Here is a 21,309-nt window from a genome sequence, read left to right as displayed (position 1 = left end):
GTTGCTGCTTTTGGGGTCCTCCCTGGAATGCTGAGGGCAGATTTATCTGGTCTTGGCTTGACCAGAGCACCACTGTCTCCCACAGCTTAAGTGCACTAATACCAACATTTAAAATAAAAAAAATCGTAAGTGCTTTTAAAAAATGCTTTGGTAAAGCTAAATCCTATGTATTGAAAAATAGCCACTGTAGGATACAGTGGAAAGCAGATATAATAATAGACCAGCAAATTCCAGCCAAAGGCCCGACACTCCACCATCTGATAAAAAATTAGAAGCAGCGGAGCTTCCTACATTTGTCTTTGTACCTAACAGAAATGGCCTCAAAGCGCTTTTGTCCTTCTCTCTTAACTCTTCTGGTCTGCCTTCTGCTGGAGTTATTTATGTACTTACTGCCTTCAGGGGGCAGTCAAGTCCATGGGGATGGCTTCGTTCAAACCGTGCTCCATTTGTAAATCAACTTACGCCATGAAATCTGGGGGAGAGGAACAGCCTGTCCTAATAAACTTCTAGAAAAGATCTGGAGTAGATCAGAGATCTTCTCCCCACCCTCAAACCCCCTCATAAATGCCTGCTCTTTGACAATAAGAAACTCACGTCTAAAATCATTTCACGTCCCAGGGGCTTTCTCCTTTGTGGAGCCTGTCACTGCTGTCAAAGTACCACGTGAACAAAAGGCACTTTCTGTAATTTTCAAATCTACTGCTGCTATAATTGATAGCAGATAACCCCATCACTAAAAATTATTCCCTGTAGAAACGCATGCCTAAAAATACGATTTTTCTTTATTTCCTTCACTCCTGAGCGTACCAGAATTCAATTCTTTAACATCACAGAACCTGAGAAGGCCCACTTTGTGAATGTGTCCTGTCCAATTCACCAATACTCCTGAAAAGTCGAGGGACGTTGTGTTGAGTTCCGGAGCATCCCCTGCACACTACATTCTCTGCCTGTTTTCCCATCGTTGTCAATACAGTGCAGCGTGCTTTGGCTGAAACATTTGAATGTTTGGGAAATGCCTTTCTAAATAGTATTCCTTACCACAAAGTGGCTCAAACCCTTGAATATGCTAATATGTGCTGTGGCTCTCCCAGCAGGACATTTAGTTTACAGATTTCCCAAACTTTTAGAACTTAAAACAACAACAATTTTCTTCTCTAGCACACCTATTAGCATCTCCCAGAGTGGGAGTAAAAGCAAGGATTTTTGTGTCACACAGGTCTGAATTGAATCTGGACTGTGCCACTTATTGGCTCTGTGACTTTGGGCAAGTTATGCATCCACTCTAAGACCCAGTTACCTCATCTATAAAATAGGGTTAATAGTAATTATTACTTAACACTTTCTACATTGTAGTCTTATCACAGTTTGCTGTCAATCTTCTCTCCCAAGTTATAAAACCCTTGATGAGAAGGATTATGTGTCATTCACTATTACATCCCTAATATATAATTCATGGCATGACATAGATACTTAATAAGTACTTGTGAAATGAATGAATAGAATGAATGATTACACAGAGAAATGACTGGATGAATGAATATTTCTTTCTCCTTTCATTATCAATCATATGCTTACAACTGCACTTGTCCCTAGGTTACATGAATTTCTACACATTTGCGCAGGTGCTTGGCATACAGAGCCAGAGCTCTCCCCCAACTGTGTGATTCTCTGCATTAAGTCATCCACACTCCATAAGAGCTACACTTGCCATTCCCCTGAGCCTAAATGACCTCATGAGTCATATTATCTGGCTTGTATTAAAATTTCAGGCATACTTCCTTCTTGGAAAATAGTGTGGCAATGGTGGGAAAGGTGCTGGAGTCCAGAGACCTGAACCACCAGCTCTGCTTGCAGATGGCCACGGTTAAATTACGTAACCTCTGAGCCTCTGCTTTCTGTCTGTAAAATTGGATGGAAGGACTCAAAGACATTTGTTAAAGCTAATTTTGTTTGCTTGTCTCAATGACAGGCAAAGGGGGCAAATTGTAAGCAATGTGAAAATGAAGATAATCGCTCTCTCTCCTTGGTAACTTTTCACTGTCCACAATCTAGCGTTTAAGCCATTGTTTCTAAAGTATGAAGACCACGCTTCCATCTTCTGAAAATTACAACTTCAGAATGGAGGGTGCAACTGTAATCAGTAGTTGGAGAGAAAGTTGGGGAATAGATTGTGAGCTGGATATAAAACCCTCCTAGCTCGAATCTGTAATGATGTTTCTGACTCACTGAGAGCAATCATCTGAGGCATAAGCAGATTGTCCATCAACAATGAGGGGCTTGGTTCTGGAAGTACTCATTTGATCCTGCAATCTGTTATGGTCAAATCTTTTCAGCTTCTCATTACTTTCTCCCTTTGATTGTAATGTTTCCTTATTCCAGTTTCAAATCCCCTTCAGAGTCTATTCAACACTCTCATGAGTGAATTGCAGAGGAAGCCATCCCACAGGCTTACAGAGATATAAGCCTTCAGCCTAGGGTCTTACAGCCCAAAGAACCATGGATATGTATATTGCACTTCTTTATTCAAGGACTTGGAAAATTCCAAGGACAACATGGCATGGCTCCCTAGCAGTCTACAAAAGGGGAGAGGTCGACACTTTGCGTGATCATCAGAGCACACAGCAGCATATACCCATGATGGTTTTGCTCATATAAGTTTTTATCAAATAGTGGCATGTCTGGCTGGAATTTGCTGGTTTATTATTTTATCTGCATTCCACCATAACCTACAGTGGCTATTTTCCAATGCATAGGATTTAGCTCTACCAAAGTCCAATTTGATTTTCATGTTCCCACATTTCCCAGCTTTGTGACTTTAAGATACATGGAAAAAAATGAAATCTGTTCATGTCATTTTCTTCTTCCAGAGACCAAAAAAGGAGAGAGAAAAAGAAAGAACTGTAAAAGTAACAGAAAACACCACCACTTTTGAATGCATTCCCTTATATCACTAAATGTCTTTTCTTCATACATATTTTACCATTAGCTAAATTTCCTCCTTTTCTTCTCCTGGACCAATTCTGCACTGTGGAGCTATTAGTATCATGAGTACATTTAGTCACACTGCTTTTATCCTTTTCTATAGGAAATACCTATTTAAAAAAAAAGTCTTATTTTAAATAACACTATTCCCACCCCACAACTTTTCCTGATATAATTCACTGATTTTACTCTAACCACCGCCACTGCCATCATCACTACATACTTACAGAGGTTCTTCTATGTATCAAGTTCTCTATCAGACACTGTATATACCATATACCTACTCAGCAAGGTAGGAATGAACAGTTCTTAACCTTACTTTATAGTTGAGCAGTCCACAGCCCAGTACTATTTAAGTGAATTGTCCAAGGCCTCACGATGAATTCTGTTTCATTTTGACAGTTTCTTCCCTAGTACTTGGGCATGTGCCCAAGTTCTCCATGGCTGGACTCCATGGGTTTTTCTTATTATTTGATATTGTCCTACTCTTTAAACACATGATTTCTGGCAAATAATTGAGTTCGTCAGATAGTGGGTGTGGTTCAGTCATTGGGTTGTCTCGGGTCAAGTACTTTGTAACACACTATTCTAATTTTTTACTGTTATTCTATTTGCGTTCAGGTTCCTAGATCAGTCTTGCCTTACGTTACACAATTAATCAATTTCTTCATCTTAGTTTCCTACTGTTGCCATAACAAATTACCACAAATTTGGTAGCTTAAAAACAACACAAATTTATTCTTTTTTTTTTTGGCCATGCCACTCAGCCTGTGGGATCTTTAGTTCCCTGAGCAGAGATCGAACCCGTGCCCTCTGCAGTGGAAGCACAGAGTCTTAACCACTGGACCACCCGGGAAGTCCCCACAAATTTATTCTTTTATAGCTCTGGAGGCCAGAAGTCCTAAATGAGTCTTAGGAGGCTAAAATCATGTGTCAGCAGGGCTGGTTCCCTCTGTACTTTCCAGGGGGAGAATCTGTTTCTTGCCTCTTCGGTTTCTAGCAGCTGCACCCATTCCTTGGCTGATGGCCTCATCACTCTGACCAATACATCTGTTGTCACATTTTCTTCTCCCATGCTGACCCTCCTGCCTTTCTCTTATAAGGACCCTTGTGATTACACTGGGCTCGTCCAGATGATTAAGGATAATCTCTCCATCTGTAGAACCTTAACTTAATCATGCTTGCAAAGTCTTTTTTGCCATGTAAGGCAACATTCACAGATTCTGAGGACTAGAATGTGGACCTCTTTGGGGAGGCCATTATTCTGTATACAATACTGCTCACTGAACAAATATTTATTGAGCAATTCATATATGCAGTGAAATGTGCTGGGCTCTGGGGAAGTCACAGGGAACTTGAGAAATAAATCAGCCAGATTATCTGCTTTCATGGAACTTACATGTTAACAGATGGGGCAGACATTAAATAATAATTTTACAGTTATTTATCTTATTGTACAACCATTTAATTACAACTGGGATAAGTTCTGGAAGCATGGAATGCCATGAAAGAAGAGGAATCCTAGAGGACCTAACTTAACTTGGGGCATCAAGGAAAACTTCTTAGAAGAAATGACTTCTGATCTGAGCTCAGATGTGGGTGATTAATTAGGTAAGATATCTTTTAGATACCTTAGGTAAGTATCTTTTAGAACTTTTCAAATTCAATAGGGTCATTAGCTTTTCTTGAGCTAAGGGAAGATAGCATATTCTCAAGAGATATATAGTTGTCATTATTTTTTAACTTCTCAAAAGCAGGCAAGAAACATTTCCAAATTTGAATACCATCTAAGTAAGTACCTTCCTTGGAGTTATCTGATTTCTTCTACTTATCAGAAGTCAAGGATAACTTAACATTTGCATTGTTAGTACTATCCACTGAAGATTCTTGGGATTGCTAAGAGCTTAATGACCCCCAAATAAGACTTTAAATAAGTCTGAGTAGATACATTCTCCAAGATTCCAAATATAGACTTAAACCAATATACGGCTTGGAATGTCTGTCAAATCCTTTGAAATGCTGGGGGAAATTATTGAATAGCAGACTATACATCCAAGTATGGTGTTAAATGTTGTTCTAAGTTCTGTTAGAGTTTTAAACCTTCAAGTCTTCAGAGAGCAATTTAATTTAGTGGTCTCTGATATTTACAGCCTTTCTCTTTCTGTGATAATTTCTTGTCTAATGAACTTCAGAGAGTTTTGCAGAATACATAAGAGGTAGATGGAATCTCATTTAGTTTTCACTTTTTTAATTATGAGAAAAGGATCATCATATCCCCCCGTCACTTTTGGCCCCTTGATCTTCTTCTTCTATAGACCAATTTTTTTTGCAGCCTTTGCTCTGGTTTTTCTTTTTGATTTTGTAAGAGCTCTTTGAATCATGGAGAAAATAATTTATAGTATGGCATATTACAAAAACATTTCCCAGTTTGCCATTTGTCTTTTGACTTTGTGTATGCCAGGCTTTTATAAGTTAGATGTATTCATATTTCCCTTTGTGACTTTGGGCAAATTATGAATAAAATTGCTCAGGTTCTTCTTGTTTTATGGTTCCATTCTTTATGATTCAACCTTTAATTTATTTGGGATGTATTTTGCCATAAGGAATAGATAAACACCTAGCTTAAATTTTATTCCCCAGATGGCTAGTCTTTAATCCCACCCATGTACTGAATAAACCAGTATTTTGCCACTGATCTGAAAGGCTATCTTTTTTTATCAAAAACAAGAATCTCAAATGCATTGGGTTTTATTTTTAGATACTATATTCTGTTCCAGTTTAAGCTTTTAAGCTGACTTTTTCGCATCTAGATGGCTATATTCCCCTGTAATTTATCTCACTGCTCATAATTTCCTGAGATGCTTAAAGAGGAACCTTAGAAATATTGTCAAGTAAACAACTCCACAACCAACAATTTACTGGAATTTTGATTTCTCATGTATAAAATTGGGATAATGGAATAACTTTGCAATTGTGTGGGAGGATTTTAGATGATGTATGATAAGTACTCAGTCCAGCTTCGGGTCTGTTATAGCCACTTAGATTGTGGTTGTCAATTGCCTTTTGTTTTTCAGCCCCTAATGTGTACCTATCATACAATAGGGGCTTAGTAAATGCATATTATGAGACTAAGAGAATGACTGTCCGTGCCTTGAAAGCCTATCAGGTTTAGCCAAGGCTCTTCTCACCTTAGTACCATTTCTGGCCTCAGTTATCAGAGATATGGTTGTCTTCCAGACACAGCTATGAGTTTATTAAGTGAGGTAATTTGGAAAACTTTATTAAGTCTTCCAGAATATCAAGGTACACAAAAAATGTTCCAAAGCTGTTGGTTATTCTTCTTCTTTTTTTTTTGCGGCACGCGGGCCTCTCACTGTTGCAGCCTCTCCCGTTGCGGAGCACAGGCTCCGGACGCGCAGGCTCAGCGGCCATGGCTCACGGGCCCAGCCGCTCAGCGGCATGTGGGATCTTCCCGGACCGGGGCACGAACCCGTGTCCCCTGCATCGGCAGGCAGACTCTCAACCACTGAGCCACCAGGGAGGCCCTGTAGGTTATTCTTTCTCGGATGTTTGTTCCCTTCAAAAATAACATTTGATTTTCTAATGATTTGCCAAGTCACAGTTGAAGAATAGCTATCACTCAAGAAGGAAATTTCCTTAACCTAAAACTCTGACGATCACACAAATGCCTTCTTTCTTATTTAATAATTTGTTTTCTCATAGGCCTGGATTTGTGAGAAAACACTCACATACTATACAGAGTTAGGGTGGAGAACAGGAGAAGGGCAAATACAAGCTGGGTAGGTTGACCAGACAACTGAAGGAGAAGAGAAGCTTAATTTTTTCTATTTAGTTCAGGTTTTGAGCTACTATTTTGCTAGAGTTGTCCATGGTAGTAACCTTGGAGGCTCCAATGTAACCATGATGACAGAGGAAGAAATTTCCTTTCCTTGTTTGTCACAGAGATTCTGTTAAACTGAGAACACTTAACCATTTTTATTTTCTATGTACCTGCCACAAAAAAAGCCAAGTCATAACACAGATAGGTTAAAGAAATTTACCCAAACACACACACACACACACACACACACACACACACACACACACACACTGTTAAACAAAATGGAGCTTGGGGTCAGAGATTACTTTTCTTGAACAAGAACAAAGGAATAATTGATGGTTACTAGAGAACAGTTTGGTTTTAAACAGAGGAGATGCTAAACTCCAATCCTCTTGCCAATTCGACCTCACTGCTCATTCATTAATTCATTTTATTAAAAAAAATCACCATTTATTGAACATATACTTGATTCCAAGAACTGTGGTAGCCTCTGAGAATATGCCTCCCAAACTATTCAAGTTTGAGGCTCCTATTATAATGAACTCTAGGCTGTCTCAATAGGGGAATAATGCAGAGATGCATTTCTGGGAGATAACTATGGCCTTGGTCAGAGTGGAGAACTGGAAAGGACAGCGTGGATGTCCATGATGAGTCATCTGGAAGATTAGTGGCAGGAAAGGCCCAAGTCTAGATAGATGGATCAAGACATCTTTTTTTTTTAATTAAAAAATACTTTATTGTTAAAAAAAATGAGATCAAGACATCTTAAGGCTTAGGTTGGGTCTGTAAAAAAGATAAAGAAGAAGATGCTCTGGGAGTACAGACTCCAGCGAGTGATGGGAAGGAATGTAGAGAGAAGGCGTATTACGATATATATATAAATTTCTATAAAATAGGACAGCATTACTGTCCTATTTTACGGAAAGAACTGGGTTCAAATGTAAGCCCATTCATTCAATACACATTTATTGTGCACAGGTAGTGTGCCAGCCTCCCTTATGCATACCAGGCAGTGGGGAGAGAGAGCGGGCTCAGGTGTAGTCCCAGCTTTACAACTCATAGTCCAGCAGTCAGTCTCATAGAGCCAGACACTTAAACTAATGACTAAAATGCAACACCGAAAGTGCAATGATAGCTGTTAGGACACGATATCTTGGGGACAATGAGGAGGGGAGTCTAATCCTCACTGGAGTGGGAGCATAAGTGTCAGATGGTTTCTAGCAGAAGGTGACAACTGATCTGAGTCTTAAAGGATGACTCAGGGAAAGGGTATATTATAAGTACAGGGGGAAATAGAGCAAGGCTGGGAGGTGAGACCCAGCAGGATGTGATGGAAATGATAAGAAGTGTTGAGCTGCTGGAGAGAAGTAGATAAGTCAGTTTCTCCAAGAACAAGGCTGGGTAGGTAGGGACAGGCTAACTAATGGAACTCAGACTTCGTCCTGACCTTGATGGATGGCTCTGAGGGATTTAAGCAGGAAAGGGAACACAGTCTGATTTGCGTTTGGAAACATCACTTTGGTGCCTGGATTTGAGGATTCCAAGGCTGGAGGTAGAGATATCAGTTACAACGTTGTTGCGGTACTCCATCCTAGAAATGATAAGCCCCTGCATTAGGCGGGTGGAATTGAGGATGGAGAAGGGGAATAGACTAGAAAGAACCATTTAGGTGGGTGAGAGGTGGTTTCAAAACTGAGATACGGAATATGGGAGGGATAGCTGATGTGTGGAAAAGACGATAGTCCGGTTTCTGACATGTTATGTTCAAGGCGTCTTTGGGACCTACAAATGAGGATATTTATCTGGAAGCTGTGTGCACTGGCAGAAGCTCTGAGGAAAGTCTTGGGCTTCACTTGTGAGGCTTACAAGAGCAGACATTCTGTATGTTTATAATGATGAGTCACTATTCTAAGAATTTCCACACATATTAATTTATGTAATCCTCACACTAGCCCTTGGAGGTAGGCTGTACTGTATTCCCCATTTAACATATGAAGAAACACAAGGAAGTTAGGTGATATATCTCAAATCACTCAGCAAGTGCACGGTGGAGCCAGGGTCACTGACGCCGTCAGGCTGGCATCTGAACCTCTGTGCTTAGCCACCAGGCTGTCCTGCCTATAATCACTCAGGGAGAAAGCCCAGAGTGAGCAGAGTCTTGACTGGGTGGGTTCTGGTGTTTAGGAAGGGAAGGGTAACCCTCAAAGGGACAGAGTAGTGCAAAGAGAACCAGAAAAGGGCAGAGGAGTTTCTCGGGAAGGGAGTGGCAAGCAGTGTCAAATGCAGCAGATGATGGGTAAGAAGGTTTTTGGATTTGATGTTTAGGAGGTCATTGGTGGCCTTAAGGAGAGGTGTTTCATTAGAGTGATGGGGCTAGAGGCCAGCCTGCAGTAGCTTGAGAAGCAAATGGGAGGTGAAGAAAAGCTCTCCTCTTTTAAAAAGTTGCTGGATTCTGCTGCTGCTGCGGCTAACACTTATTAGTACTTACTATAAGCAAAGCACTGTCCTAAAACTCAATCCCCTCCCCCCTCAGACAATACACATACACACTTATATGTACGTATGCGTATAAATACACATAGAGATATATATTAAATTGTTAAATATTCATAACAACCGTATGAAGTCTGAGTATTATCACCATTTTATAGATGAAGAAACTGAGGCCCAGAGTGATGGAGCAACTTGCTTCAGGAGAGACAGAGTAAGAAATGCAGCCAGGCTTTGAGCCCAGGTGGTCTGGCTCTAAGACCTGTGTTCATAACCACCCTATTGAACTGCCCCTCAATTAGAGGCAGCAGAGAAATTTGATTGTAGCTGGAGAGGAATGGGGGTTCTGGGAGGTTTATTTTTTAATTTAATTTTTGGAATGGGAGAGACCTGAGCAGGTTAATAGGTATCCTCATTTTCTTCCTTGGGTGTAGATAATTTCAGTGCAACCTTGCCCAATTAGCATACTGTTATGAGAAAATCCATAAAAAAGGAGTGAACTCTAAATAGATTATTTCTAAAACCTCCAGTTCCCTCAGCCTTTCTATGAGGCCTTATTCCCAGGGGACTGGAGACTAGAAACCCACAAACAGAGTTTGTTAATGAATCCATGAGAAAAGGGGCAGAAATCAAGGAACCAAGGATAATGCTAGGGGATAAGTGGAGACACATGGAAGCTACCAGATGACAAAGAAAAGGCCAGTAGCAGGAGGAGAGACAATACTTTCAGGCTTGTTGATGGCAGCTTTCAGGCTTGAGCCAACCCTTCTCACCCTTTAATGCTCATCAGAAGCTTTGTAGAAGTGCATAGGCTCACCCCAGAAATACTGAACCAGATGCACTGAGGTGGGACTCCACAAGTATTTCCGAAAACTGCTTCACATTCTAAAATAAGCTAAACATTTTACACTCTGGTACATTCCATTGAGACCAGATAAATTCTCACAAGAGAGGAAGTGAAGCACATACATGTTCAGAACTGCCCTTCCCGTCTTAGCTTTCATTTAACAAGTCTTAGGAAGCACCTACACTGCGCCAGGCATTGCACAGTCCTGGAAACATGATGGTGAGCAAGAAAGACATGGTCCCTGCCCTCACGTGCTATGAAAGAAACAAAGTGTTATGTGAGAGCAAAGGAGACCTTCTTCGGATGGGCGGTTTGGGGAAGGCACCTGTGAGGAGGGGACATTTCAACAGAAAGCTGAAGGAGGAGAAGGTGCTGACCGTGCAGAGAACTGGAAGGGTTCTGGGCAAAGGGCCCAAGAACAAGGTGCTGAGACAGGCGAGGCCTGGAGTGCCGCGTCAACACTTACTCCACCTTGAAGACAGTCACCTCCACTCCTTCCCAGGGAGGGCCCAGCCCTTCTCTGCTGAGCTTTCTGTTCCTCTTTGCACCTACTGTTGGGACACTTGTCTCTTCATCATAGTTTGTTTACAAGTTGGTCTCCCTGTCTAGAATCACTCTTTGCATCGTGATTGCCCACCTCATTTGCTGGAATACTGTCCTACATAATTAATTCTCTATAAATATTTGCTGCTGGAAAAAAGAAAACAGAATCATTCTGTAGAAGCTACAGGACTTTAGGCAAGTCTTTTAATCCTCTAGGTCTCAGTAGACTTATTTATAAATAAAATGGGAGAATCATATCTGTCCTGCAGATATGTGATGGTTAAAAGAGATAGCTTACTCAGGGTGCCTCGCAGCAGGGCGGGCACACAGTAAGTGCTCGAGAAATGTTTGTTGAGGCGTGATTGACTATGTGAGTGACTGACTATATGATTTAACTGGTAATGAGAAAGTTGGGATACTTGTGCAAGGTTCTTGGAAATTAAGCTCTTCATAATATTTCATTAAAGCTAAAACCAGAGCCGTGTTTACTTTCTGACACTGAGGACTGGCTACTCTGAATGTGCTTCATAATTTATGCCAAACACAGGTGTGCTGATGTGAAGAGCTGCAGGTTGAGTTCAGGTTCTACTCACTAGGTATGAGACCTGGGTCAAGACCTTAAGCCTCAGATGTAAAATATGTTTGATAACTATACCTATAAAATAGAGTTTGGCCCTGTGAAACTATACTAAAGTTGGAGACATCAGTATGAACTCATGTCCACACACACACACACACACACAGATGGGTAGATTCATGGCTTACATACATACAAATATACTTTACTAAACTCTCCTCTAGGAGGATCTAGAAGCAATGCCATCCTAGTAACAACAGGCACACCCAGCAACCAGATCTCAGTTTCTAAACACCATTCTCCAATAAAAGGAACCAGGTCACCTTCGAAAGTGGTGGATTGTAGGGTTGGGGCAGGAAAAATACAAGATGACCCTGGATCATCTGGCATTACCAGAAAGTAAGGAAATTCTAAAGAAAGAAAGGAAAGAAAGAAGGAATGAAGAAAGGAAGAAAGAAAGAAAGACAACAAGCAAAGGAAAAAAAAAGGAATGGAATGGAGCTGTGTCAAAAGGACCCAGGGCAACCCGAAAGAGCTCCCAGTGGCCAAAGCTGAAAAAATCTGAGCAAGAAAATAAGTAACGTAGTACTGAATTATAATTCAAAGTACGAAATACATATACACAAGTCTATATTGACATAAATGAATAACTGGATACATAAATAGGGAAGGGGAGATATATCTTTGCAGAAGAATTCCAAATAATATACTCCCTTCTCCAGAGGTGGGCTTAGAGCCCCCATCCTATTGAGTGTGGTTTGGACTTAGTGACCCAGTTCTAAAGAACAGAGAAAAGGAAAAGGGAAAGATAGTGACTTTCCCATGAGGAAGCCTGGCAAACACCACCTTAACAAAGTGATCAAGGTTAACGTCCCCCTGGATGTCATGTGGGTATCAGGTACCCCTGATAAAATGTGATGAGAAGGGCACTTAACCTCTGTGGTGTTCCTTCCAAAAAAAAAAAAAAAAGACTCTGTCTAATCAATATAAAAACATCAAACAAATCCCAATTTGAGGGACATTTAATGAACATACTTAACCAGTACTCCTGAAAACTGTCAAGGTCATGAAAAGCAAGGAAAGAATGAAAACCCATCATAGACTAGAGGAGACTAGGGAGACCCTAAATGCAACGTGTGTCCTGGATTAGATCCTGGAACAGAGGAAGGACATTAGAGGAAAAACTGGTGAAATCCAAATCAACTTTGAAGTTTGGTTACTAGTCACGTACGAGGGTAATGTTGGCTTCTTTAGTTTTGACCAAGTAATGTTAAAATGTTAACATTAGGGGAAACTTGGGTGAGGGTGTGCTCTCTATGGAATCTTCACAACTTTTTTGTAAACCTGAAATTATTCCAAAATAAAAATCTTATTAAAAAAAAAAAACGGAGTTTGGGGGCGATTAAACGGTAAAGCACATTGCAGGCTCACAGAGCTAAGCACATCATAATGAACGGAAAGGCACTGTCCATTGTACAGAAGGAAATTCAGTGATTAATAAATCTTAGAAAATGTTAAATTTCCTATCCTTCTATAATTTTTTCCTAAACCCTATTACCTCCCATTAAAAGAGACACCAGATATTTTATCTGACACTTAATGTTTAAAAAATATAAATTCCTGAGGTCAGATTGTTTATTCCTCAGTTGAACGAGAATTTGTCCTGTGTCACTTTCTCATAAAAAGTGCTAACTTTCTCCTTATGTCGGCTTCCTGGTAGTTTGATTCCAGGGAAACACGAATTCCGTGTACATGCACACACGCCCACACACTCAGCACTGGAGAGCTTCTGGTTCCTGCAGAAATCGGATTTACTGTGGGAAAAGCTGTCGCAAAGTCTGGATTGCTTTCCTAAGGCAGCAGGTCTCTTTTGCAGTCGTTTAAATGGGTTGGAGGCCCCAGGGAAACAGAAGAATCTATCTCCACTAGCGCACACATTCTGAACATAATTCTCTTGTAATGTAGATCAAAGTGGTGTGAAGTAAGTCTTGACTATGCCTTAGAGATGTTGCTAAATACGGCCCGTCCCTCCAGCTCAGGGTTGGTGAGGAAGGAGGTCGGTTCAAAGCCACAGAGTCTGCTTGGGGATCTCAGAGTTAAGGGACCCAGGAGGGAGCAGCATAAAACTGCGGAGGCTCCAGGCTGCACTAGGCCCAATCAGGGCTCGTACATGGTAACCCTCTGATCTAAAAATGAGAGGTTTAAAGCAACAGGGCACACGTGAAGAAACCACATACAGTTTTCAGCTGGAGAGCTGTGGTGTCGGGATCGTGCTCATGCACATGCACACTGGCAGCAGGCAGGGCCTTGCTTTGTGTGCAAATGAGAGGAGGAATGCGATAAATAATCCCCCCAAAGTAGCACAAAACCATCTGGGTGGTCTTTACAACACAGTCTGCGCTTTTCCTTTTCCTCTCCTCTTCTCTCTCCTCCCCTCCTCTCTCCTTTCTCCCTGTCTTGTCCTCTTCTTCCCTCCACGCCGCCTATTCCCACTCCATCCTCCTCGTGCCCACTGAACACTGTAGACTGTTTCTTGCTTCAGTTAATGATGGAAGGAGTTTGTCATTTTTGAACACATGGTAGAGAAGGATATGGAGATGTGACTAAAGGACTGGCGAGAAGCGGGCTGGAATTTCAGCTTTGCTGTAGATAATGAACACGGGTTCGTTGCAGTCCCTACATGCTGTCCCACCTTTTGCTTTTGGCCCCACTAAAGTCAGGCACCTGTTGCTCTGCACTGCGGGGCTTCGCCCCTGCAGGCCCCTGGAGCAGAGAGACCCCTTTGTCCCTCTACTCCATAGCATGCATTTTGCAGGGACGATGGCTTGCATCATACTGCATTTTACTGGAATCTGAAACACATGAAAAGCAGGACATCGAGGGTGCAGAGTCCTGCTTGTGAGGAACTAGCTGGCCCAGGAGCAGTGGTTTGACTCAGAATACCAATACCCCAGGGGTATCAGTGAGGCACAGAGCACAGTGGTAAGAACTTGGCTTTAAGGACAAACAGACCCAGGGCTGAATCCTCTCCTTGCCCCTTACTAGCTGTGTCATCTAGGCAAAATCCTTATCTTTTTGTCTCAGTTTCCTCATCTGCAAAATAAATGCACCCCCAAGAGCACTGCTAAATGAGATCACGTATGTAAAGTGCAGTGCCTGGTACATTACTCACATACCACATATGTGCCTGGCAAGATGGAGGCGACAGAGAGGGGCAAGATGCAGAGCTGCTGCCTGCTGTATTTACATTCTAATAAGGAAATCTATGTAAACTTAATATCTCTGTGACTCCCTTTCCTCATCCATAACGTGTGGGTGGCGACAATGCTTATTTCATAAGATTGAATGATTAATACACATGAAACATTTAGAAAAGCACTGGCACATTGTAGTACTCGAAAAGGTATTTCATGCTGTTGGTTGAGAGGAGAGTTAGCATTTTGTGGAGAGGATTAAGAGTTATTTTACAGAGAAGGTGACAATGAGATGAGCTAGAAGGATTGCTTGGTGTTGACGGGGCATTCTGGGTAGAAGGAATGATTAAGAGGTGCAAAGGTGCAGGGTTGGGAAGGTTGAGATGGGTTCAAGGGGGAGCCAATCACTCCTTTTGGTCTACAGCATGAGCTACACAAGGATAATAGTAGAGGTCCAGGAAGGCTTTTTGAGAATCCTAAAATGCTAAGTGAAAATGTGTACTTAATTGTGCAGGCAATGTGGAGGTCATAGGCTGGGGGAAATAATATGACTAGAGGTATGCAACAAGAAAATTAGTGTGGCCATGAAGTAAGGACAATTAGAATTTCCATCAGCAATGCAAATGAGAAACTAGTGGCACGTCGTTTATTCATTCGACAAATATTTCTTTGTTATGTATAAGGCACCATCCTAGACATTGAGTATACATAGATGAACAAGATAGAATCTGACCTCCTGGAGGTTATAGCCTAGTGGGAGAGACTCACAGATGATCATGCAGGTATATCATTCAAGACAAGGCAAGTTCAAAGAAAGAACCTACAGGAGCTTTGACAAGAAGAGTGTGTAAAAGGAGTCAGGGATGGCTTTCTCATCCTTCAGGCAAAGATTTTGGGGTGGACAAGATCATATCTATTTTATAGAAAGACATTTCTGGCATCCGTATGGAAAATTTATTGGAAAGAGGTCAGGAGGGCATCCCTGGTGGCGCAGTGGTTGAGAGTCCGCCTGCCGATGCAGGGGACCCAGGTTCGTGCCCCGGTCCGGGAAGATCCCACATGCTGCAGAGTGGCTGGGCCCGTGAGCCATGGCCGCTGAGCCTGCGCCTCTGGAGCCTGTGCTCCGCAACGGGAGAGGCCACAACAGTGAGAGGGCTGCGTACGCAAAAAAAAAAAAAAAAGAAAGAAAGAAATAGAAAGAGGTCAAGAGCAGATTTGGCTGAACTAGTTGGGAAGCTATAGCAGCAGTAACATCAAAAGATGATTGTGTGAAAACTTCATGCAATGATACTGTTACTTGTAATAACACAGATGACTCTCACAGACAAAAGAAACCAGACACAAAGAAGAATATACTGTATTCTTCCATTTACATGAAATTCAAGAGTAGAACTTTATATAAATGAAGTAATCTGTGGTGGTAGATTTCAGAATAGTGGCTGTATTGGTGGGGGGGTTATTGACTGGAAGGGTCATGAGGAAGGCTCTGGCAGGCTGGAAATTATATCTGTATCTTTACTTCTAATTCACACCTGCTTTGTAGGTGTAATTTGTGTGCCATGGGAATGAAAAGTAGGTCTGATATGTACCATTTAAAAAAATGCATACTCAAAATGTAATGTTAAGGGGGAAGAGTAGGATAAAAATTTGTACATATAACATTATCATAACTCTCAAAGAAATTAATATAATTTATTTAAAAATTAAAAGGAAAATATCCTATATATATATATATATATATATTTTTTTTTTTTTTGCGGTACGCGGGTCTCTCACTGCTGTGGCCTCTCCCGTTGCGGAGCACAGGCTCTGGACGTACAGGCTCAGCGGTCATGGCTCACGGGCCCAGCCGCTGCGCGGCCTGTGGGATCTTCCTGGACCGGGGCACGAACCCGTGTCCCCTGCATCAGCAGGCAGACTCTCAACCACTGCACCACCAGGGAAGCCCTCCAATATTTTAATATTGGTTATTTCTGGTGGTGGGATTTTGGTGGACTACTGTGAAGAGATATCCCGAGGGTATTTTCAAGAAACACAGACACAAAGGTTGAGAGACCAACCAACCTCTCTGAGCAAAGGACAGGGATGTGAATCCCATTTCTGGTCTTTCTCAGGGGAGTGACTTTCAGCACGTTCTGTAAACTTTTTAACCCTCAGTTTCCTCAGTCTTAGAAAAGGGGTCATAATGGTGCTTCCACGCTGGGGCTATTTGGGGGACTAGACAGGATGAAGCATAAGTACAGTGAATGCTCAGTAAATATCAGTTATTGCTATTAAAGGAAATTGTGGAGGCAGAAGAGGATGAAGCTGTCCACATTTGCACCAACTGCCCCTCTTTTCTGTGTCCTCCGTAGAGATGGAGGCTGGCGATGGGATTTGAGGAGGAGGGTGGAGGGACCAGGGAGCACGCCCAGCTGGGGTGGAAGCTGAACATTTCTGAGATGAAATCCTCCGACTTCCTCCCAGCCAGAAATGATGGTCGAAATGTTCCCAAGTTGGGAATTGAAAAGGGGGTGGTGATGGGAGGACAAGGAAATGCTATTTCGAGTATAAATTCTACAGAGTATAAAAATAAAGAATGTCATTTTAAATGGGATAGTTTAAAGTTGAACATTTTGTGACTATGTATAGCTGTGAGTGTGAAAATATATAAAATGATGCTATTTAAGGAAATCACAAAAACCCATATCACTTGCCTTTGTACATAGAGACACGTTACTTCTGTACATTATCAAACAGTGAATATTATTATATTTGCATGCTATTTGAATACGTGGAAAAAATATTTTAATTAAAATTAACTCTTCTAGAAATCAGTGGAGACCACATCTTCTCAGGTAGAATTAAGGGAAATTTAACTGGCACTTAGTCAATAATCGAGGTAGCATGAAATGCACATGTACCCCAGGTATTTGCATCTCTTTCTTCCTGCTCAAGGAGACAGCCTTATGATATTTACTATTACCAGTAACCCAAATCGTGTTCATTGGTTAGGCCAAAAAGTGTTAAAATGACTTTATTTCAATAAGAATAAAAAGGAAATTACAAATAAAACAGAAGCCTGTTGTGTTATATATAGAAAGACTATAATTCTGGGAAAGGGGGCATAGAATTTTATTTTTTTATTTTACTTATTTTGTTTTATTTTATTTTATAGGAAGTTTCTGAAAATCATTATTTTGAGGCCTAACCAGATCTAATATCATACTCTCATTCATAGCATGAGCAGGAAATTGTGTCCACATTTGTCTGTTTCCATCTGCATTCCAATTCAGAATTGTCAGGACTTCCCTGGTGGTCCAGTGGTTAAGAATCTGTCTTGTAATGCAGGGGATGCCGGTTCAATCCCTGGTCAGGGAACTAAGGTCCCACAAGCCGCAGGGCAACTAAGCCCACACACCGCAACTATGGAGCCCACATGCCACAACTAGAGAGCCCTCGCACTGCAACTAATGAGCCTGTGTGCCACAACTAGAGAGAAGTCCATGCACTGCAATGAAGAGCCCACACGCTGCAGTGAAAGATCCCATGTGCCGCAACTACGACCCGATGCAGCCAACAAATAAATACATAAATAAATATTTAAAAAAATAAATAAATAAAAATTAAAAATTGTCCAACATGATATAATGCACACACGGTATTCTGAAAAGCTACCTCTGAATAATAATGATATTGGTAATAATTATATTAGCTACCATTTTTATTAATATTTATTTATGCAGCAGGTATTGTGCTAAGCATTTTATATATATTAGTTCACCTACTTCCCCCAACAAATCTATGAGGGAGGTTTTTTAGGTATTTTGTTAGACCAATTTTATGGGTGAGAACAATAAAGCTTAGAGTAGGGGGAACAACTGCCCAAGTTTTCCCAGGATGTGGGACTTCCAACTGCTTATACCAGGAAAGTCCTGGGCAAACTGCATGAGTTGGTCACTCTATAAAAGTAACTTGCTTGATTTTTAAAGGGTAGAGAGGGATTTAACCTCTTCTCACCTTGGCTGGTCAGATTTCCTGTGTACTGCCGGCCCAGCTCTAGATTACAGTCTAAAATAAACAGCAAAGACGTTCTTTGATGGCATGGGGGAGGGATCTAAGTTGAAGTTTGGGAATATTATTCCAGGCGATGTAATGGAAAATGTCATTTTTCCAGTCCCTGTCCCCAGACCACTGAGCCAGTGAAGCTGAACCTCCCTTTACCAGATTTCCAAAGGGCTTGCATATCACCATAATCTGGCATTCAGAATGAAAAAGCACTCACCTTGGGAAGGGGATAGAGGTGACACAAGGGTTGGCCAGGGTCCTGTTTACAAAACTCCAGGGTGTGACACACCACATCAGCATTTACATCCGCTCTGAGCCTGGAGGGAAATAGGGCAAAACAAAGGATATTTAAAAGCTCTCAGGCATTAGGAAACAAAAGCTATTTCAAAAGAAGGTCAACTCCCAGAATGAATTCTAGTATGGCCTTTGAGTCCAGTTCCATGCAGCTGCTGGATCATAACGATTTCCTGCCACTTGCTTTCTCCTACTTTTAGAATAAGGTCCTGGGGGTGGGGAGAGACGACTCACAGCACTGAGCTGTGAGCCGGCCTCTCACACGGGCACTGTGACGCTTTTCAGGAGAAGCCGCAAATAAAATTGAGAAAGGAAAAATGGACAGAGGTGTAATTTCATGGGAACAACATTATTTTTTTTAAATTTATTTATTTAATTAATTTATTTTTGGCTGTGTTGGCTCTTTGTTGCTGCGCGCGGGCTTTCTCTAGTTGAGACGATTGGGGGCTACTCTTCGTTGTGGTGCGTGGGCTTCTCATTGCTGTGGCTTCTCTTGTTGCGGAGCACGAGCTCTAGGTGCATGGGCTTCAGTAGTTGTGGCACGTGGGCTCAGCAGTTGTGGCTCATGGGCTCTAGAGCTCAGGCTCAGTAGTTGTGGCACACGGGCTCAGTTGCCCAGAGGCATGTGGGACCCTCCCAGACCAGGGCTCGAACCGTGTCCCCCGCATTGGCAGGCAGACTCTCAACCACTGCACCACCAGGGAAGTCCCAGAACAACATTTTAATGTTTACTGAGCCTTATAGCAAAAAATCTTTGATATAGCCTTAAACACCTAAAATTATCTTCTTAGATGTAATCCAAATCACCTCTTTTCCTTTTAAAGTAAATATATTTATCTTTGACTTTTTCCCCTGAGTATGGTGTAAGGATAGTGCTCTTCAAACATTTTGGTTTACGTCTGGGTTTGAAGGGGTTAAAACAAACCTTCCATATTCATTTTCTACATGCCACCCCCAACACTCTTAAACCAAGAAGAATGAGTATAATGTGCTGCTTCAAATGAAGGAACAAGTCATGTGTGGACCTTTAGTAACTTTTCCAAGTAAACTACTGACTCAAACTCAAATCAAAACAACAAAAACAAAGACTCCAGAAACATACGTTGGTAATATCTAGAGACTAATCTTGGAAGGACAGTTATAGATTCTAGAAGCTATTTTGAGGGGTTTCTTCTCAACTCACAAGATCACTTAACTGTCCCCCTTCACTTGTAGGGGTGGGTTCCTGGCAACTGTGTATATACTTCATATCTCCCACCAGTTGATTGGTCCTCATTAGACTGCAATTCAAGTAGGACCAATCAGATTCTCTCTCAGGGAAATTTGGAATTGGTATTAAAAAGTCTGACTTCATTCTGGGCTGTTCCAAGAATAGCAGGAGCTATAGTGACTGGGGACTGTAATGTCATTTCCTGCCACGAGGACAGAGCATTTGGAAAGCTAGTCTGTAGGATGGGGTTCAGGCGGCAGAACCCAACGTGTGCAGTGAGGAAGAGACTCTGTTCCTGGTGACTTCCCAGTCCTGTTTCCAGCTCTGTCTGAAGCCTGGATATTTTCCTGTCTTTAAGTTCCATGACATGCTTTAGGTGCCCTTGTAATAAATCTACTCTAACGCTTTAGGTGCCCTTGTAATAAATCTACTCTAATGCTTTAGGTGCCCTTGTAATAAATCTACTCTAACACGCTCCCCCTCCAACTATTACAGTGACTATCTCTACAGCTACTACAATCACTACCACCATTCTTCTCTCCCTGACCCTTCTCCTCTTCCTCTTCCTTCTACTTCACAAGCAAAGCTAAGTTGTTTCTGTCTTTTTGTTTTTTTTGACTGAATGCAGTCACAGCCCACGCATGGGCCAGCCCTTGAGAAGCATTGGTGAGCCTGGCAATGCTTGGCCCTGTGACCAGGGCCTGGATGTAAGTCATTGGATCTGCTCCCTGGCTTCACTCCTATTTCTGCTTTATTCCTCCAATAACCATTCCAGCGACCCTCCATTGGGTTGTCCACTCCTCCAAGGGAGTTTTATACCTGGACATGCAAAATAAAAAACTAGATTTAGAGACATAAAACAAAAGCAAGGTGCAAACAAAACAAAATAAAACAGAAACGCATCCTGGTTTCACTTAGTGTGCATAAGTAGCACTTTTAATAGTTGCTGAACATCGAAACATCTTTAAAAGCTCTAATAATCTTAACTTTGGACTGCCAAGCAAAAAATGCGAGGAGGGGCCTTGAGTCTTAATTTATATCATGAACCTTCTTGCAGAAAGAACTGCCCCAATATTAATGAAAAGCCTATCGGAGAAAGAGAGTCCATCTCAGAGATCTTTAAATATTTTGATGTGATCCAGGAATCCCATTCCTGGGCATCTATCAGGAAAAGATGAAAACTCTAATTTGAAAAGACACATGCACTCCAATGTTCATAGCTGCACTATTTAGAATAGTCAAGATATGGAAGCAACCTAAGTGTCTATCAACAGGTGAATGGAT

The 21,309-nt window shown here is 41.6% G+C and overlaps 1 protein-coding gene across 2 annotated transcripts in view; it reads right to left on the bottom strand.

Moving 5' to 3' along the window:
- The window catches only part of AOAH (acyloxyacyl hydrolase), a 173,168-nt gene that overhangs the window by 122,606 nt on the left and 29,253 nt on the right, over window positions 1-21,309 (bottom strand). For both annotated transcript variants that reach the window (XM_060156020.1, XM_060156023.1), the window contains one exon: window positions 18,739-18,838. In XM_060156020.1, the coding sequence (XP_060012003.1) occupies window positions 18,739-18,838 (100 nt within the window). The remainder of the gene's footprint in view (window positions 1-18,738; window positions 18,839-21,309) is intronic.

This window comes from Lagenorhynchus albirostris, chromosome 8 (genome assembly GCF_949774975.1).
Source record: "Lagenorhynchus albirostris chromosome 8, mLagAlb1.1, whole genome shotgun sequence".
Taxonomy (NCBI): Eukaryota; Metazoa; Chordata; class Mammalia; order Artiodactyla; family Delphinidae; genus Lagenorhynchus; species Lagenorhynchus albirostris.
The sequence above is the reverse complement of the archived record's forward strand: the minus strand, read 5'-3'. Positions and strand labels throughout refer to the sequence as shown.